Here is a 21,648-nt window from a genome sequence, read left to right as displayed (position 1 = left end):
AACATGCTCTCTCTGAAGAAAGTTCCATGAGTTTCTGTCTCACTGTTCAACTCTGTACTCAGCATCTATACGTTTTTCTTGTAGAAATTATTTATAACGGAGGGGAGTGTTTATAAGAGCGAACCAGCTTTTTGGCTCTGCATTCAACACAGTCGACCATGCGATACTGTAGCGATAGCATGGAAAACTTGAGTTTGATTTTCTGGGTCACTCCTAAAATTGGTTCAGATCTCACCTTCAAGACGAGAACAATTTTATCTCCATTGGCAACTACACATCTACCATGGAGTACACGCACACGCACACACACACACACACACACACACACACACACACACACACACACACACACACACACACACACACACAGTACAGCTTTTAACTCAATAAACCCAGTTAAACTCAGTAATAAACCCTTGGATAAGAATGTTGACCCTAGAATGCCACCATATCCAAAACTTCCTAAGAGGGTGAAGGTGAGCAGTCTCTCATGTCGCCTCCAGGGTAGTGACATCTGACCCTGACCCTTCCCCCTCTCTAGTCTAAACCTCAGACCACTTCACAACAGCTCTGTCAACACCCTCAAATATTCAGACCACTGTAATAGGACTCAAGCAACAATAACAGCAGATGGCCCCAGCAGTCACTTGATGCCTTGACAATAATCAACACATCAACAAAACATTTTTTTGTTTTTGTTTTGGTGACCATCATTTATGGTCTAGATTAATTCATTCAGATTAATCAGGGTGTCATAGCCCTTCTCCTTGAATATTATATGTTTGGTACTACTAGGGCTTTGTGATGTGATTCAAATCATTGTGGATAAGCAATGTGTGTATGCAACTATATACAATGACGTATAATTCAGGGTTATTCTACTCCACCACATCTCAGATCCAAATATTGCACTTTTACTCCACTACAATATTTTGAAAACTTCAGTCACTAGTTAGTTAAGCATGAAGAGTGTCCATCGTGCCTCTAGCCTGGTTTAGGCTGGTCCGGTGCATCTCAGGAACGGGACTTGAATATGTGGAAGGAAGGCACTGGCGCAAACACGGACTGTTTAAGAATTTGTTATTCTTTACAGGGTGCAGGCAAGAGAGATGTTTGAATGTCAATACATCTTCATCAGGTCTATGGTCACTAATTACTTTGAAGATATTTTTATAATATTAAAAAACAAACATTAACCACTTTAGCTCATTTTTATACCTACTGTAGGCTATATGAAAATAGACAATCTACAAGCTCACAACGCGTTGCGTTGTGGGCCTGTAGATCTGCTATTTTCAAACATTTTGTACTTTTACTTTTGGTACTTTATACGTACATATTGATACCAACACTTACTTTTAAGCACATTTAGAATTCCGGGCATTTCCTTTGTAACAGAGTATTTCTATTTTGCAGTACATTTACTTAAGTAAAACATTTCAGTACTTTTTCTACCACTGCATCACATTCTGCCACTGGCACATGACGTACTGCACACATTCACAGACACACTGAAGACACAAACAGGTGTCTTGTTTCAGCATGTGTAAACACGCAGACACGTGTCGCCACTTTGAAATAAACCCTGGTTCACATGTCACAGTAGGACTCGGCATGTACAAGCATAGACATACAGTATAGACAAGACCACATGATATGTAAATGTGCACTTGTAACAGAGACTCACATGAGAATGAAACAAGGTTGCTTTGCACGCAAGCACAGATGGACATGGTGCACCTTCCACACTTGAACGAATACCAACACCTACACAGCCAGACACCAATCCCCCAACAACACGCGCATGCACACATAGACTGTATGGGATTCCATACTTTCCAGGCAGTAGCTGTGAATACTCCAGGGTTGAAGTGTGCTAATATATCAATTTCCTGTTGAGATTAGCCAGGCAGCCATGACATCTGTCTTTTAAACGTTGCACACAACATACTTAACTTATTAACAGAGTGCTTGAAATTAGAGAAGCGCCTGTAAAGTGTGTGCAATTACATCTATTTGCATGTGAACGTGTGTGTGTGTGTGTGTGTGTGTGTGTGTGTGTGTGTGTGTGTGTGTGTGTGTGTGTGTGTGTGTGTGTGTGTGTGTGTGTGTGTGTGTGCGCGCGCGTGTGTGTGTGTGTGTGTGTGTGTGTGTGTGTGTTGAGAGAGAGAGAGAGAGAGAGAGAGAGAGAGAGAGAGAGAGAGAGAGAGAGAGAGATGACAGTGACTGACTAAGGGCAGTGCATTAGTTTGTATTTATCACACTGCATTACTGCTAATCCTCTCTAGAGGGCAGCATTGCCCCACACTGAAACCTTCCATGAGCAGGCTGTTCAGTTATTCACAATGAAAACAAGGAAAACTGATCTGAGTGCATTTCCCTACTTTCCCCTCAACTAAAGGACAACATTACAAACCGATTGGAGACTGGCTAAGACACCAAGCATATAATCATCTGCAGTGTGTATGTGTGTGTGTGTGTGTGTGTGTGTGTGTGTGTGTGTGTGTGTGTGTGTGTGTGTGTGTGTGTGCGAGCGAGCGAGCGAGCGAGCGAGCGTGCGTGCGTGCGTGCGTGCGTGCGTGCGTGCGTGCGTGTGTGCGCGTGTGTGTGTGTGTGTGTGTGTGTGTGTGTGTGTAAGGGAGAGAGAGATAGACACACACACACACACAGTGCTAGAGGTGACCTCAGAATTCTGCTGTTTGGCTGCAAAATGCAAATAATGTGTGAGGAAATATGAGCACTAACAACAAAAACACCACGCACGCACGCACACACGCACGCACACACACACAGGGTGTGTCAGACTGGTAGAACAAGGAGAGCTACATTTCTCCTCTCTGGGTGGAGTCTCACTCTCTCTCCCCCTCTCTCTCTCAGAACAGTGTGTGTGCGACGTGTGTTGGAAAACCAATGTTTAACGACCTTCAGTCAGTATGGAGACAGCACACACGCCACAGTTCATCTGAGGATGCGTGTAACGGTGCTCTCACTGTGAGCTGGTTCACTTTGTCTTGGCTTGGTCTAGGCTGCATTAGCCCAAACCAAGTGTAGCCCGGTTTAATTTTAGGTGACTTTAATTTACCGGTTTATATTATCTTATTCATTTGACGTGAACAATTATCGTTTCGTTTGCATTTACATGTCAAGACAAGACATTTAAGACAAAGAAGAGTTACCAGGTCAGAACCATGATGGAAATTAAATTAAAGTCTAGACAGTTGGCCCAGTAGTTATCTATAGTGTATAGGGTGACCAGATCCAATTATTAATCTGCTGTATTTATCATACTATTTTAACAGCTTTAAAAACATATACAGCGCAGGAAAAAAGACAATGAGAGAGATTTAAAATAGAAAGCCAAAGTTCTATTAGGAGGTTACCTAGCTCCTTTCGGAACCTCTCCCTCCGCGATACAGCTCCAAGCTGTATAGCGTAACTGTGTTCACCTTAAGAGCTAAATACTTGCACATTGATTTATTACTGGAGGCTGCCAGTCACAAAGTGGGACAGTGTCTCAATTTGTGGGACGCCTGAAAAGTCCTGGAAATGTGGGACTGTCCCACGCAAAGGGGGACATCTGGTCACCCTAATAGTGTAGTTGTATAAAGTTTAGGGTCATTTAAGCCAGCATAATCAAGATCCTTGGCTTTGAAAAAGGACAGAGTAGTAAGTTCTTCTCTATCTGAGAAACAGCACTGGGTTGCCAGAGTGAGGAAGACCTGAAACACCCGACGCCCTCTGGCAACATCACTGATGAATGATGATGTGCCCTACTTTTGCATCAGAAGAGGTTTCACTTCTAAATAAGAGTGTATTTGCGTTCCAATATACAGTAGTAAAAAACAATGATAAAATACCATCTCATGAAACAGAAAGGATATTTATTATATTCAGTCGGTCCTCTGAATACAAAAAAGGTCACATCAAAACAAGGAAAAACTAGTTCCTACAGTATGTGTTCATTCATGCACTAATCAACCTCACCCTGTATCACAGAGAGACAGGGAGAACTGGAAGAACACATGCACTTTTACATTCCCCATCAACATCCCATATTTATAGATGGTCAGTGAACCAAATATAGACTATCTAATTCAGCCTGCCATGATGTCAGCCCATCAACTTTCACATGTCTACATGGTCCATTGCTGTCAGTCAGCAACATTGTATCATTTATAAATAAATAACTCCATGTTAGCACACAGCAAAGTACAGTGATAAGATAATTAGTATCCTCACATAACAGCTACAGTACAGTTCACCTCCTGCACATGTCTACAGTAGGTTTATAGAGGTGTGTTGCACAATTATGGCTGAAATGATATTCCTAATGATTTTTGTCTTAATACTGCAATCACAGGGCACCCGCTAGCCTACTGGTCCAGGCGAATACCACATAGGCTCTGATGCCTGACAGCGTGTAGCCGGTTCGATTCCCGATCCAGACGACCTTTGCTGCATGTCACTCCCCATTTCCTGTCAGTCTACTGTCCTATCAATAAAGGCCTGAAAACAAAACCCAAATCAAATCTTACAAAAAATAAATAATAATAATACTGCAATCACAATTATTAATGATATTATTATGATCATTATGATTTTTGGTGGAGAAAGATGTACTTTTAAAATGAATATCTTTGTTGCACATTGTGGTTATTAGTGCCATGTCTTTGGCTAAACGGTGTGTGATTTAATTGTGCCTCCATGAGCTTGATGGACGTGGAGATGAACTGTGCAATGTTCTGGCTGTAATCCTTGTGTAAATGTGATGAGAGACACGGGCAAGGTGCAGCAGCTGGCCAAATAAGATGTTTGAATTACATGATTACATTGTGGTAAATTAAATCCCAATTTTTTATTAACTGTGCTGCTCTACTGTCGATACATTGTACAATTATTATAAGAATTTACTGATTAAAGATTTACTCAGGATTTAGCTCTGCCAGTGAATTAATAGGAGATGAACTGAGTGTTAACTGAGTAAATACATTTCAAATGCTCAAATCTTTTGAAAAGAAATATTAAAAGTTAAAATTAAACTAACATAAAAGTTCATGGGAGACTAATTGAACTTGACTGAAATGTGTTTACTGTTTTGGTTCTTAACCTGCTCTCAAGGGTCATTCTTGACAGAGGAGGAGATATTTGATAACCAAATCCAACAAATGAGATGAGAAGACTTCAAGACAGAGCTGGACCCGAAGAAGCCTTAAAGGAAAGCTTTGCCAATATTCAACCTAAATCCCATAGATGTGAGGAGACCGATACAATAGTGTAGCAAAAAAAAAGACCCTGTGTCTTCTGTGTAATTCTCCTCAAAATATTGATGTCATGAAACGATGACATCAAGAAAGGATGAAGTCAACTGCGTCATGTCACATCATTGGGCGATACATTCCACACCCTTGAAGGTGTGAAAGGCACTTAAGACATCATATAAAACATTTTGAAGAGAATAACTCTCTAAAGGACAAAGCAAGGGGGCACAACAGACATCCTAGAGAGTGTGCAGTACGTAGGGAGTGTGTGACGCATGGTGCAGTGTGTCTGAGTGTATTGTGCAATTATCTGTGTGTGCGTGTGTGCACACAGCTCAGACGGCAGAGCAGCCCTTTAGGAATCGCAAGGTTCCATGTGTCAGTGCTGAAGTGTCCTTGACCAAGACACTCAACCCCTAACCTGACTCGATGTGCAAGTTGGTGCCTTGCATGTTTCCTCTGATGTTGGGTGTGTCAATGTGTGTCAATGTGTGTGTGTGTGTGTGTGTGTGTGTGTGTGTGTGTGTGTGTGTGTGTGTGTGTGTGAGAGTGAGAATGGGTGAAAATATACTGTAAATCACTAATGTATATGAATTGAGAAAGGCACTATAAAAATGCACAAATCTACCATTTACATTTACAAGTAATCTGTACCACTAAAATACTTGACAGGCTAAAACATCCCAATTGAAGAAAATATATATATTTTTTTTAGCAGTATGTATACTGTAAGTAAGTGATATAACCTTTTAGTCCAACGACATGTATAACAGGCCTTACAGGTGATGAAACCTCTATGGGTTCTTTCTGTGTGTGTACAGTACGATGGATGAATGGATTTTAACACATCTAATTTGTTACCGTCCTTGCTGAATTTTCACCACCAGACTAGGCACTCTACTAAAGCGGATGATACCGGCCTAGCCAACCCAAATGATAGGACAGACATGAACAACAGCAGATAAGATTTTTTTTTCTTTACTGATTATATTGTTTTTTTCTAGATAGATATTCATTTGCATTTGTTATATTGCTGTTGATGTACCGACATATTATCTTGTTTATTATTGTGATGTTTTATCTGCTTATTGTAAGTCGCTTTGGATTAAAAGCGTCTGCTAAATGCCTAAACTGTAAACTGTAAAATATGCACAAAGAATAGACTTATAAATATTTAATATTATATTTACAAGCTCACAAGCGACGTGTTGTGAGCTTGTACAACTGCTATTTTCACAAATGTTGTGCGCCACTTGGGGCATCATTTTTACAAAAATATATATAAAAAGTTGAAATATAGAGATATGAGGTTTCTGCCAGACAGCGACAAAATGCAAACTGATGCACAATGATAGACAATACAGTGACACACACAGACACGCACGCACGCACACGCACACACACACACACACACACACACACACACACACACACACACACACACACACACACACACACACACACACTTACTTACTGGACATTGATTTACTTACTTCACACCAGGGATGTCCAACATATTGGTGAGACCAGTCCAATTGATGTCCAGCAGCTAAAATGCAGAAAGAGAACATGATGTAATTTAGAATGACTTGACTTCAGAAAAACATCAAATCTATTTACTCAGGATGTGTTACCAACAGGAACATAAACACTGACACCATTCATTCACACAAACCCTAACACACAAAAGACTGACATGTATCACAAGGTGTTGAGTTTCACAGGTAATTGTGCAGTCCAGAGCTCGGGTTCAAAATACACTGTTGATTCTGTCTGACATCACCTGACATCATCACCACTCACGTACCAGCCCTGTGTTGGTTAAACCACTAATAAGCCCTATACTTGGTTGACAGGAGTTCATCAGGGCTCTACTAGTGACTTTTCTGTTTTCGCTCTATGTTAAAGGAGTAGTTCACCCCCAAAATGACTTTTTTCCTATTGATTACTCATGCCATGGAGACTTGAGTTCAATAATATTCTTTTTGTATTTGTCGCATTCCTAAGACAAAAAATTTATTATAGTCAATTTATCCATTTGGGTCCCCATCCAAAATCAATGGGGGTACATTCATTGTAATCAAATTATTGTCAAGTTAGGAATACGACAAAAAACTAAAAATATTATTGAACTCAAGTCTCCATGGCTTGAGTAATCGAGGAAAAAATTGGGGTGAACTACTACTTTAAATATCTTTGCTGGAAATAGACACATGGGGCTGCCATTTTCTGCGATGGTTTTCACCACAATACAGATGCTGGGGTTTGAGTGCTTATCCACGTACACTCTGGACCAGTCCTTTCTGAATATTATTTTAATGTTTTGCCTATAATGACATGCCCAAAATAGGGATGCTAGGGTTGAGGCAATGACAACTGACCAACCACCACTTCTATCCAAAACAAAGACAAAGTGCAGTAAAGTCATGCTGATATGATATGAAAAGGCTTTAAAGTGTTTCAACTGGTCAGCCAAATGGGTTATCTGTATACTACAGCCAGGTGATATTGCACTGATTGTACATCTGTTCATGAAGTTATCGTTTATCGACCAAACAAAACATGAAGGCTGATTTGACCTTTAAGACAAATCAATCTCAAAAACGTAGTTCCTGCACTTGTAGCTATAGCACAATTCACACATGTGTTTGCATTGATGGTAAAGAGTACACAGAACAGTGTAAACATGAACGCTGGGGATGGCTGTACACATGGTGTATCTATCAGTATGGGTCATGGTGGGCGAGGGTCACAGAGCAGAACGTCCACGTCACTGTTAACGCTGAGAGCTGAATTAGGCCATTACCATGGACTCAGGACCCATTGCAGTATGTCAAGTAACACAATATTCCTCTATTAACCATTAAGATCAGGAACGCATCTGTGTCACATTACCACTTTAACCATACTTTGGCTATTCAAAAATAGCAGATCTACAAGCTCATAGCGTGGCACTCGGTGCCACGCTATGAGCGTGTAGATCTGCTATCTTTGAAAAAACATGAAAATGTGCACACATTTTTTAATATATATTCTTTTAAAGCAAACGTTTTTAACAAAAATCTTTGCTTCTGGGGAAGTCCCTGGAAATTTTTTTTTAGATGGGGGTCTGTGGTCAAATACATATAATTCTAACCTTGAGCATCACAGATGAAGAAACACCACAGTTTTTTCAGAAAACTATTAGGACTTAGAAGACATTTTTAGCTATTTCTCATGTCTTAATTGGTTAAACGTCTTTCTTCACAACCTGATCGAAAGCATTTCCACTTCACTGGTGGAGAAACGGCAAGTTAAACTTCATGACTCAGCAGTATGTCTACACATCCAGCAGGTCAGAAACTGTTTTCTCAGGGTGAATTGACTGGCCCGACATACTGTACACATGTAATCAATAATGTTGATTTGATTAACATGTTACAACACAGGAAATATAATGAGCCATTGGCTTTTGGCTAGAGTTTCAAATAATTTGATTGCATATGTTTTATGTTGTGGAATACAAAGGCAGAACAAAATAACTATAATATTTTCTGACTCATTTGGTGAGAAATCTGATATAGCTCACACCTCCTTGCAGCTTGTAGATCTGCAATTCTACACATTTGCCAAATGTTTGCCTATTATGATATGACCAGACGAGGGATGCAAGGGTTCAATGGATGGCATGTTTATAGCGCTTTTCTAAGCAAGTTGCGAACTCAAAGCGCTTTACAATGGTACATTCATTCATACATTGGGAAGTGGCTAACAGTCAACACCAGCGTCCTCACTTCACACTCCACATGCACACACCAATGGTGGCAAACTAGCTTGATTGGAGGCAATGTGGGGTTCGGTGTCTTGCCCAAGGACACTTCGACATGTGGACAGGAGGAGCAGGGATTCGAACCGTCAACCCATGGATCATTGGACAACCTGTTCTACCTCCTGAGCCACAGCCGCCCCGGTTCATGTATGTGTGGAGTGATATCTGGGTGATAGGCTAGAATGACATGACCCTAAATGACCTCAAACGTGTACATTCAGAAAATAGGTGACAGGGGAAAAGAGACAAACAGTGCAGAGAGAGAGACACAATACAGAGAGACAGACAGTTCAAAGAGACAGACAGTAGAGAGAGACAGGCAGTAAAGAGAGACACAGTTCAGAGATATGCAGAGATATAAAGACCACCAATGATAAGACAGAGGTTCACAGACCATGTGTAAACTGCAGTAGTTAAAATAAGACTAATCAATGCAATGTGACATGTGAGTACTTATAGAAATATTTCTGATATCCATATTATAGAATGAAAAGTTGTGTTTTGAATGCTGGGTCAATTATTAAGCCATATTAGGCCATTTCAAAATGTCTGTTTTGGTTGATGAGCATTTACCATCATTTTATACTTTATTAACCTATTTTAACTTACAGTAACTACATGGTCTTTGTTTAATTAAACCTAGATTACTGTATTTGGCATATATGCCATGCTCTTAAAAGCCACTGTAGATCGTCATACCTTCTGCCTATAGTCTGGCACTGGCACAAGACATACTACACACATACAGTATATAGTATGGTAGACATAATACAGTACTGCAGACACAAAGGTATCATGTTTCAGCACGTGTCACTCAATAACAGAAACATTGACATAATATTTGTTTTTCTTTGACAACCAACCACAAACCCACACGTTACTCTCTCTTTCAAGTCCACTAATAGACAGTAGTAGTAGCAAGAATAGTAAATTAAGTATCAATAGCATGATAGTGAGGTCAGCTTCCTCAAACGGCACCATCCTGTATAAAATTGTATGTTTTCTTGACCTTTCACTGATTTCTGTCTTGGGTCTTCTGCCTGCATGACTAATCACATATGAGGTTATGAATATTAAACTCACGAGAGAATCACAAGGTTCCCATTGGGAAGGACGTTCTCACGCCAGAATACCAGTGAGTCAACCATCAAATCATAACGAGTGAAATCTGTGTCGCAGTCGCCAAGGTTACCAAACATGGGCTGATGTGTGATGTCATCATGTGCCAGAAGAAGAGGTAATGGGTTACTGGATGAGAGGGTCTTGTATTAAGACATATAAAGAGAGAGTGTGAGAGAGAGAGAGAGAGAGAGAGAGAGAGAGAGAGAGAGAGAGAGAGAGAGAGAGAGAGAAAGAGAGAGAGATAGAGAGAGAGAGAGAGAGAGACAGACAGACAGAAAGACAGAGAGAGAGAGAGAGAGAGAGACAGAGAGAGAGAGACAGAGACACAGAGAGAGAGATCATACAGTATGTCTACACATAAAAGTACAGGATTATGTTTCACACTTTGTCCAAATGCTTATTTCTACAGAGTTGTGATTTAAAAAGAAAAATATAGGATCAAATGTCAACATGCTGAAGAACTGCTGTTATTACAGAATAGGCCACTGGACAACCTATAAACGTTGTACTGGGAAAGAGACAGCAAGCAAAGTACAAAGAAATATAAGAGAAATCACAGTAAAACCATAGAAAAACAGACACATCTTCAGTATTAAATTAACTCAGTGTAAAATGTAAGCAAACATTCAAAGTACACTCTCAGGCCCCTTCCTGTGTTCAATCTACAATAAATGTGTACAATAATGTCAATAAAGGACAACAGTGAAATGTACTTGACTCACTGCTGTTCTCAAAGCAAACCAGAGAACACACACCCAACATAACTATGATAGGACTGGTATTACTGGCTTCATAAGGCTTGCAACCATTTGATAAGGAAACACAAATGTTTCCCTTTGGTTAATAGAATTGCCACATTCCACCAGGAAGATTGGCAGTTGTTCAATTTATGTTGAATTATTTTACTTTCTTTTTTTACACAGCTAGCTTATCCCAAGGGGGAATTTCAGTTTCAGCTTAGAGTGCTGCCCACAGAGGAGCGCGGAGGGGGGAGCAATTAGGGTTAGGTGTCTTGCTCACTTTTCACAATTTTTCAAAAATAGCAGATCTACAAGCTCCCAGTCTAAATGGGTTAAACCACCTCCCCCTATGAAGAACATTCATGGGGGGCCCGCAGTGAATCCTTGTACCCAGGGCCCAGAATTTGGTGCGACACCCCTGACTCCGACACATTGCTGGCCTGGCATGGAATCGTACCTGCGACAACCAGGGGCTCTGGTTCCCCAGGCAGGCTCACTAACCACTCAGCAGCATTATAAAAAACTAAACAAAACACAAAGTGAGAGGTTTGTGTTAAACTCTTAAAACACTGTGTTCAAATAAAGCCTATTAAAATGTTTATACAAGCTGCTTTGGTACCCGAGTTTGATGTTGCGCAACCTCTCTGTGATGGTGAGCTCTTGCCTTCGCCTTGGTCAATTGCAGTCGTGGAAAAAGTACTACAATGTTTTACTTGAGTAAAAGAATCAATACTGCAATGTGGAAATACTCTGTTACAAAAGTACGGAATTCTAAAACCTTTCTAAATAAAGGTACAAAAGTATTGATATAAAAATCTACTTTAAGTAGCAAAAGTACTCATTAGGCAGAATGTCTCATTTCAAGTTTTCAAATTTACAAAAATCTTTTGAAAATAGTAGATCTACAAGCTCACTGTGAGCCATTTTCAATCGGCTATTTTCAAAAGGCCGAAAAGTAGTTAGGACTGAAGTGGTTAATGCATGTTTTGTGGTAATAATCAAAATCTACAAAGTAACTAAAGTTCCCAAATAGATGTAGTGGAGTAAAAGTACAATATTTGCCTCTAAGATGTGGTGGAGAAGAAGTAAAAGTATCGAAAATTGGAAATACTCAAGTAAAGTAAAGCCCCGTTTACACAGAGCCAAAGTTCTGGAAGTTTTTTCAAAAGTTACAGAAAGTTTGAAATTCACACCATGTGAAAACGGTCACTTATTTTGTGAGCCGGAAGTTTTGGCGTCCGAAATGTCACAGCAAACTACCTAGTAACAAGCAGGTGTGTGAAAGGAGTAATAATAACAGTTAAAGCATTGTATTTGGGATTGAACACGATCTGAATGTAAAGGAATATATAGAAATAAAATACAATTTCACCTTGCATAAGGGGATAAATTATTTAGGCTAGAATCCATAGCATTCGAATGTGTGTAGTTACTTTACACCTCTGGTCAATTACTGCAGCTACAGATTCAGGCTGAACAAAGGAAAATCAGTTTCATATATTTTTTTCTGCTTGATTACCTCCTCTCATTTCTCTGCCGTCGGCTGTGTTCCGTTACATTTCCTGTCCTTTATGGTGAACACAATATGTGGGGGTTGCGGTAAATGCTTGGAAAAGCACTACAGTACCTACATGTATAAGCTGACTCACAGGAAATTGTTGGTAAATATGCGGGGGCACAGCACTAGTACAGACACAGGAAAACAGGCAAACATTACAGAGAGAGACGGATGAATGGATGACCAGACAGCACACAGACAGGCAGACAGACGGACAGATGTAAAGACGAGACTTAACACATCTGGTGCCAACCCCGAGTTTCCCGAGTTTGAAAAGGTACTACCGCTATGCCAACCCCGAGTTTCCCGAGTTTGGGCCGTTTAAAAAAAAAAAAAAAAAATCCAAAAATTTGTTTTGGACCTCCAGAAATGTATTAGGCATGATCGCGATCGCGAAATTGAATGTTTAACCCCCATACCAACCCATTCTTTCAAACATGGCAGCCATGTTTGTTTACATCTGAAGAAAACATAATGGCTGATAAATCATGAATGCCTGAACGGATTTCCAAGCGGATTTTTTTTGTTTGAAAGCTGTGAACAGTGTGCACACACGTGGTGCATCAGCTAGGCATGGGCGTGTACCTTTTACACAATTGCGCAATTACATGGAAGTCTATGGTAACCATGGCAACGTGGGACATTGAAGAGAAAAAAATCATAGCAACATAAGTGTTAAAATGACCTCAATTGTATCATATTTTGACGTTAATTTGATCGCCTGTGTACAGTGTAGCCCTGCCATGCGTTTCTTACAGCCAGTGGATGGAAAAAGTACTCATTCTTTAGTATCAAGTATCAAAAAATGTAGAATGTAGAAATACTCTGTCTGTTACAAGAAAAAGCCAGGAATTAAAAATGTACTTGGGTAAAAGTACAACATTATTGGTATCAAAATGTACTTAAAGTACCAAAAGTAGAAAGTACTCATTATGCAGAATGTATAAAAATCTTTTCGAAAAAAAAATAGCAGATCTACAAGTTCACAATGCGTCACATCACAACACATTGTCAGCTTGTACATCAGCTGTTTTTTAAAAGGCAGAGTTGGTTACTGAGGTGGAAACTGTAACTAAAAGTAACTAGTAACCAAAGTTTTCAAATAACTAAAGTGGAGGCCTGGGCCACAGGGTAGTGTTCCACTTCCAGGCACCTAGGCTGGTAATCCAGCCCTTGCAGCGTTGCAGGTTCAAGTCCCAATACTGATGACCTTTGCTGCGTGTCACCCCCCCATCTCTCTCCCTGTTTCCTGTCAGCCTACTGTACATCTATCAATAAAGGCACCACTGCTTCCTGCCTTCAGCCTGCAGAGTGGATACAAAGAGGATTACAAGCTGGCACACTGCATTCTGACAGGCTGATGGGCTGGGCAAGCTGCTGCTGCTGCCGCTGCTGCTCAGGCAACGCTGTGTAGGCGTAGTGTATGCCAGTGTGAGAGCGACTGACTGAGTGAAAGAGAGAAATAGAGAATGACATTTTATATGTCTACGTGTCAGAGAATTGTGTGAGCGAGTGTTATTATGTGTGTCTGAGAGAGACATTGATGTGATGTGTGCCAACGGCATATCTGTGTGGGTATACAAATTTTCGCATCTGTATCTATTCCTGTGTGTGTTGTCTTGTGTGTGTGCGTGAGAGGGGAAAGGGGGAGGGGTGTTGCAGAATGGAGTGGGTGGTTTGCTTCCCGTGGAGTACGCGCTTGATGCTTTTAGAAAAAGACCAGCCCAGGAAGTGAGGTCATTACATGAGACAGGATTCTACACACACACACACACACACACACACACACTCATTATTACACCATTATATTTGATTATTGCCATGGAAACTACTGCTCCTCCTGAACTTAAATCTTCCCAAGTTACCAACACGTTTCTTCTTGTTTGCAGACAGAGGGAGTAGAGCATGGAAACAATGTAGAGGATTACTGAAATTAAATACAAATCAAGTCCCATAAAAATCTCTCTATTTGAAACGTATGCGACCAAGAAAAGAAGAGGCTCCGGTTTCCCAGCACGAAAACAAAATCAAATATATTGATCCCCCTGGCAAACTGCAACACTGGACTTTTAAACACGTACTGTAACCTTATTAGGGCACTATGTATCGCATACTACACACACAATCTGGTCTGTCACAGTGTCAGTGACTCCCTGTATACTCCAAGCAAAGCAATCTGAGTTCCCAGAAGTTCTCGTGAGCTCTCGCATTACGGGAGGGGCGAGAAACATGCAAAGTAGTGAGATTCTTCTCGTGTCTGTCATTATCATTACCAGACATCAACCAGAGACTACGGGCAACACAAAGCAATGATACTGAGAGCAATGTATTGATATCAGCACATGGAACAACGAACAACAGCTTTTTTTTGTGATGATCCATTTGGTTGGCTGATAGATGTGTGGATGTTGGTAAGCATGTGGTTGACTGGTGGCTGAAGAAGAATACTAATATTCAATCAATCAACTTTTTGTTTGAATCTATTTATCTATGGGTGTGCCCGGTGTGGTTGACTTTATACACCCACCAGCAACTCCAAGGAGATTCAAACAAAAACTGAAAGACAGCACCACTACCAACCACCTTCATGAGGATCCAATGCCAGAGGAGAGACCTCAGCCTGTTGCTACGACACCAAACTAAACACTACAGTGAGTCTGAGCCAAGACAACATAGTGAGTTGTAACCAGACAAGTTACAACAGCCAAATACTGGCAGTCAGACTGTGGTTGCTAGGTTTATCTAGTCCTCCTCTACAGAGTTTTCAGGAATCTCTATGGTTGGTTCTAATACACATTACATTAAGTATGGGACATGCGGCAGGGAGTGGGTTAACTGAGCACTGTAGCGCTGTCACTATTACAAATTAAAATTGATGATTATTGTCATCACACAAATAATTGCGATTAACGATTTAATTGTGTTTTTGGCATTGAAGAATGAACATGTGAATACAAACTTATTTTCTGTTTGCTATTTAGGCTTCATGATCACAAACTGTACAGGGCAGATTACTGACATATTTCATAATTTTATACTAAAAAAAACAGAAATAGCTTATCTACAAGCTTACAACATGTTTCAAGCTTGTAGATCAGCTATTTCTGCTATTCTTTTTTTATTTCAACATGGAATTATGACAATTATGCAAAATAATTAATTTGTGATTATTTCTAATAATTGTGATTATGTAATAATTGGGTCAAGCCTACTGAGCAGTGAGCACCATAGAAGATCGTCAAGCTTTACGAGCGAGAGAAATTAGACCTGCTGCGCATGAGCAAAGCTCCACAGCAATGGCCTGACACCGACCAATACCATTTGACTTGTGCAATGAAATGCATTTGATTGCTTAGGTCTGAACCTGAGAGCATATAATGTCTGTCTGGGTGATTTAAACACCAGGCTTATAGAATGCCAATGAGAGGACGTCGCCACTGTGAAAAATCTATAGGAGAAGAGTGGTTGGTCATGCAAAGAAACAACACAAAGCATGTGCTGTTCAATGCAGTGACATGGAGAATTAGTGGATTCATATGCCAACAACAATTTTCTACAGCTAAAAGTTTTTTCCCACTAATAGAATTAATCTTTAAATCATAACATGACCAATATGAAGGAATCCTGAGCCTTGCTGAGCCATGAGGCCCATCCGCTCCCCCGCTGATAAACTTCAAAGCAGTGATGAAGGAGTGAGTTTCTTTTGTAAAGTGTGTATCTAACCATTTATCAAAAATGTTTGTAATTAAGATAGCAACTGTATCTGATCATGTGACTGTATTGATGGGAATTCCTCTGAATGAATTACAGGCCCATGGCCTTGTTGTGAGGGGAAAAGATTTGGCATTTGCAAGAGAAAAATATAAACATCGAGTCCCTGTTTGTCCAGGTCTGACTAACAACCACAAGTTTGGCTTTCATCCATAAACAGGATAAGGGAACCTACATCGTTGCCCACTTCTGATTTGGGAATAAAACTAGCCTAACTATCTTAGGAAAGGGGAGGAGAGAGGGAGCGTGTTTCTCACATCTTTTTGTAATGCTGAAGCTTGCTTTTCCAGGGGGAGATGGTATCAAGCCATGAATCTTAAACATAATATGTACTAAAGAAACAGGAAGGAAGACGGTATTCAGGGAGAAGGAATGGAATGATGGTGGGGATAGGCTGTGTTCTAGCATCACAACTGACACCCACTGTAGTTTGGTGGAACGGCGAATGCTGCTGAATTAATACTATGATCATGCCCTGAGCAACCCACGTCAAACTGTCACAAAAACATCCATCAGTCACATTCAGGATTACCATGAAGAAATCATATAAATCTTGTTTTTGGTTTTACCCCCCTTTCTCCCCCAGTTCATTCATTCCTCCCCAAAACATATCAACTACATGTGTTGTCACTGCTGTTGTATCCTACTGGCTCACCTGCCAGTGAGGAGCCCCCACCAGGAGGACATAGAGCCTACTGTATGTCCCCCCTGCATAACACTCCTTGCTGACAGGTGCCAGCCACCCTGGCCCGTAGGAGTATGTGTGGTGACAGATACCACCGCCCATCCTCCCTTCCTGGACATGGGCCAAATGTGTTTGTATTGATGCTCGACAAAGCCGGATGCATCGCAGTGGATTCAAACCCCCAGATTCCACAGTGGTGGGCAAGTACATTGCGACACCCAAATTATATAAATCTTAACACATCTGTGACATATTTGTTGGGAACATTACTTTAAAAAATAACTAGTTCCTAGTTGCTTTACCAGTTACTAAATTTAAAAGTTAACACGTTAATTTACTTTAGTTACTTTTATGTTACTTTTATTTATTAATTTTGCTCCAGAATGTATTTCTATTGTAGCTCTATAGGAATAATGTCTTCAACAACAACATTGAAAACATGTCATTTTAGTTCTGCCTGCTCTAGACTGGAATAAACAGTCAATGTGATCTTGAACATGCCTCCAAGTTCACAAACGTGCCTCCATGTTCATGAACGTGCAGTGCATACACGTTCCCGGTCATGAACATAACAAAAAATCACACCCGTGTGAACTGAGCGTTGGTCGTGGAGGCTGCGCAACAGCAAAACAAATACTGTATATATATCCATCATCCATCCATCCATCCATGTGTGTGTGTGTGTGTGTGTGAACAACAGCGCCCCTCCCTTAACATGTGTGGTCAGTCTGGTCACAAAAGGTACTGCCAGGCTACATACAGACACGGACACACGCACACACACACACACACACACACACACACACACACGCATACACACACGGCCACGTATAGGAGCGTTGTGACCAACGCTCAAAAAGAAATAAATGGTTTAATGGTTGTTTCAAGTTTCAACCCAACAATAAACTTTTGTCCAGACATTCGGAACTACAGACATCTGTTACCTAACCTAGATTATGCCTTTCCATTTTTAATACAATACAGAAAAAGGTAAGAATCGTCCCCTATTAACAACAGTTTGAACACCGAGCAAGTAGCGAGGGAACGTACTATTTGCCTAACTAGTCACAGCAAAAGTAGTTGCGTTACATTAACGCGTTAGTTTGCAATGTGTTAGTCCCAACACTGGATATTTGTATCCAACATGATCTCACTTTTTATGTAGGCTACCAGTCAACAACATCCACACATCTATCAGCCAACCAAATGTCTACCAACAAACTAGCCCCATATAGAACCTCACCCGTCGCTGCATACTGTTGTGCTCCGAGACGAGGTCCTATAAAGGTTTCCCCGTGGGGGAGGAGAACGCCTCCAACGTGTAGGTAGAAAACACTTTTCCCGAAATTGTATCCACAAAGTAAAGGTAGTTCCGAGCTCCCAGACTGTGATAACCTAACCAGTGTCAATAAAACATGAACCAGGGCATGAAACAACCCCTTAAAATCGCTAGTTTTGTCAGCTGGGAATGTTTACAAGCCTGGAAGTTGCAGGCGGAATGGCAGCATTAGCGGCCCATCTGGTCGAACGTATCCCCAACCGTCGCTGCATTCGAACAGACATTCGACCAGAGGGGCCGGTAATGCTGCCATTCCGCCTGCAACATCCAGGCTTGTAAACATTCCCAGCTGACAAAACTAGCGATTTTAAGGGGTTGTGTCGTGCCCTGGTTCATGTTTTATTGACCCTGGTTAGGTTATCACAGTCTGGGAGCTCGGAACTACCTTTACTTTGTGGATACAATTTCGGGAAAAGTGTTTTCTACCTACACGTTGGAGGCGTTCTCCTCCCCCACGGGGAAACCTTTATAGGACCTCGTCTCGGAGCACAACAGTATGCAGCGACGGGTGAGGTTCTATATGGGGCTACCAACAAACCAAACCTCAGCCACATCTCTACCAGTCAACCAAACTTCTACAAGTCAAAACAATGTACCAGAAAGCCAAAGACCAAGACCAGGTCAATAGAACATAATAGGCTCACAAGACATTCTTAGATGTTTAGTGGGTGTGCCACTGTGTTGGTGAAAAGGAAATTGTACTCACAGGCTTCTTGAGGAAGAAGACGGACAGCGCTCCGATTAGCGGCATGTCTCCTAACAGCGGCTCCATCACCACTCTCAACACACCATGGAGCTGGAAAGAGATAGAGAGAATACCTGTCATTAACAAAACAATTGATAAGATTGTTTCAAGTTGCGATTGTTAAAGACGTCATACATACCGTACAAACACACAGTCAGACATACATACATGTTCTAATTAAAACGCATGATTATTCATCCCAATTACTGATAATGATGAAGTGTAACAGAATAAGAGGTTTAAAATACTGTATGTATGCTCTTAATGCCCTTGTTGCCATATCTTTATTCAATGGTGTACCATATTCTGCTTATTAATTATTGTGTAATGGTAAGGAATGAGGGCAAGGTGCAATAGGTGACCAAATAAGATGTTTAAATTACACAATTAAATAAGTGTGAAAGATAAACTCTAGATGTCCAATTACTTAATTGCACAGCCCTGGTAGATCAAACAATATTCTTGAAGATGAAGTATGCTTTTTTTTAAATAGACTGTTATAATGTGAACTACACTACAGGTATGTTGTTTCAGCATGTACAGACATTAAAGGGGAAGACCACCCATTTTCAATATTGAACTATCTATCTATAAATGCGAGAAGTCTCTGCGTGTGTGTTTGTAATCCGCGTATCTCGAGAACCGTTCGTCCCACCGGCTTCAGATTCGGCACGCGCGTTCCCCGCCGCGGCACGGAGTGCAGTGCCGGGCCTCGACCCGACCCGACGCGCGGTTTTCCCTAACCGGCGCGAAACGTTCGGAATCTCCTTATGCGGAAATCGGTGCAAAATCGGCGCAATTAAAGATGGCTTCAGCTGGAAGAGATGGGAGATAGTGTCTGTTTATCTGCTCTGCTGTGGTTTATTTCTATTGGAGAGGGAGGTTAGTAAACAAATGATTCACCTAATGTCTATAGCAGACCACACCTATTGAGTATACAGTTTGGATCTAGTCTGTAGGGTAATATTACCATTATGCTAATTAATCTTTACAGACTGTGTCAGGGTTCCCACACATTTTTACCAATTAATTTCCAAAACTTTTCCAAAACTTTTCCAGAATATTTAACCCAAATTAACAATAATTCAGCTCAATAACAGGTCGCTTACTCCTATGCGCAATGCCCAAAGACAGGTAGTGTATTGGCAGCAGTTCTCAACCTTTTCAGGCCGTGACCCCCGAAATAATCATATTTTAACTGGGGACCCGGCACCCTGACGAGCACTAAGAGTTGAGGAATTTTGTATAACACTGTTCTATTGTGAAAATAGCAGATCTACATGCTCACAACGCCTCGCAGCGTGAGCATGTAGATCGGCTATTTTCACAATTTCTGCGTCTAATATTTGACAATTTGGCCCATGTTTAATTTGTCATTTCAGAGGTGTTAACAAAATCAATAACCAAAGACAATGCATAGCTATTTTTTCCAGGACCTTCCAGGACCCTTGATGAATTCCAAAACTTTTCCAGTACTGGATTATTATTTTTTTCTAATTTCAAAATATTTCCAGGAATTTCATGACCGTGGGAACCCTGCTGTGTTAACCAATGATCATTGAAATGAATTACGAGATGGTCGAAGCCTCTGGGCAACGTGTCACGCGTGACCACTGGCGTAGGACTAAACCCAGCACCAGAGCCTTCTATTCCACGTCTGTCCTACACGTCTTATTTTGTGCTGTGCTAATGTTTGTCTCTCCTGTCAAAAGCATGCTCAGTAACCCATGTAGTGCTTTGCTACAGAGACATGTCACTGAGGTTGTGACCTATGTACATACTGACACACATTATTAAAACCACCTATCGTCTGCTCTTATCTGCAACCATACAACCTTTCTCCTTTATGCTGCCGAGGACTCCTTGCTGTGCAATATCAAATGTATCATTATGAACTGACTGTGATTTTATAACCCTTTCGTTAGTGGTGGTTTTAGTATTGTAGTATTTTAGGATTCTTTTAACTAAGAGTAGTTTTAGATTATAGTAAGCCAGTGGAACGAAATTGAGCTCATTTATGCATTTCATGTATTGTGGAATGACAGTAAAGTCAACCTATCTAACAATAACCGGCTTTGCACACAGGACCGTTGCGTTTTTTCCGTTTGCTGCATGATTAAAACGCATTGGATTTGGTGTGCAATGCTGTGCGGAATCTGCGCTGCAGATCCAAAAAGGAGTCATAAAAGGAGAAAGGTCTGGGTTTCCGAGGCTATAAAAGGAGTGATGAGTTTTTACCGCATGCGACAAGATGCACGAATCGAACTTGGTTCGATCGGGGGGAAAAACGCACTGCCGCAGCCACCTGCCGCATGGCAAATTCGTAGCACACACACACACACACACACACACACACACACACACACACACACACACACACACACACACACACACACACACACACACACACACACACACACACACACACACACACACACACACACACACACACACACACACACACACACACACACACACACACACACACACACACACACACATCCTGTGGCCTTACCCTAACCTCTATCCCTAAACCTAACCCCTAACCGTTGTGGGGACCTACTATTTGGTCCCCACAATGTCTATTTCTCCAATTCTTCATTACTTGTGGGGACATTTGGT

The 21,648-nt window shown here is 41.0% G+C and overlaps 1 protein-coding gene across 3 annotated transcripts in view; it reads right to left on the bottom strand.

The window, feature by feature from the left end:
• Nucleotides 1-21,648, bottom strand: part of LOC308285760 (extended synaptotagmin-2-like) — a gene marked incomplete at its 3' end in the record, with an annotated part of 76,609 nt that overhangs the window by 23,282 nt on the left and 31,679 nt on the right. For all 3 annotated transcript variants that reach the window (XM_080726619.1, XM_080726620.1, XM_080726621.1), the window contains exons 7-8: nucleotides 18,988-19,077; nucleotides 6,752-6,807 (exon numbers count right to left, since the gene is read on the bottom strand). In XM_080726619.1, coding sequence (XP_080582745.1) covers nucleotides 6,752-6,807; nucleotides 18,988-19,077 — 146 coding nt within the window. The remainder of the gene's footprint in view (nucleotides 1-6,751; nucleotides 6,808-18,987; nucleotides 19,078-21,648) is intronic.

The sequence above is a fragment of the Nannobrachium achirus genome (genome assembly GCF_963921795.1).
Source record: "Nannobrachium achirus genome assembly, chromosome: 5".
NCBI lineage: Eukaryota > Metazoa > Chordata > Actinopteri > Myctophiformes > Myctophidae > Nannobrachium > Nannobrachium achirus.
Note: the sequence above shows the minus strand (reverse complement) of the source record. Positions and strands in the feature narration are given on the sequence as shown.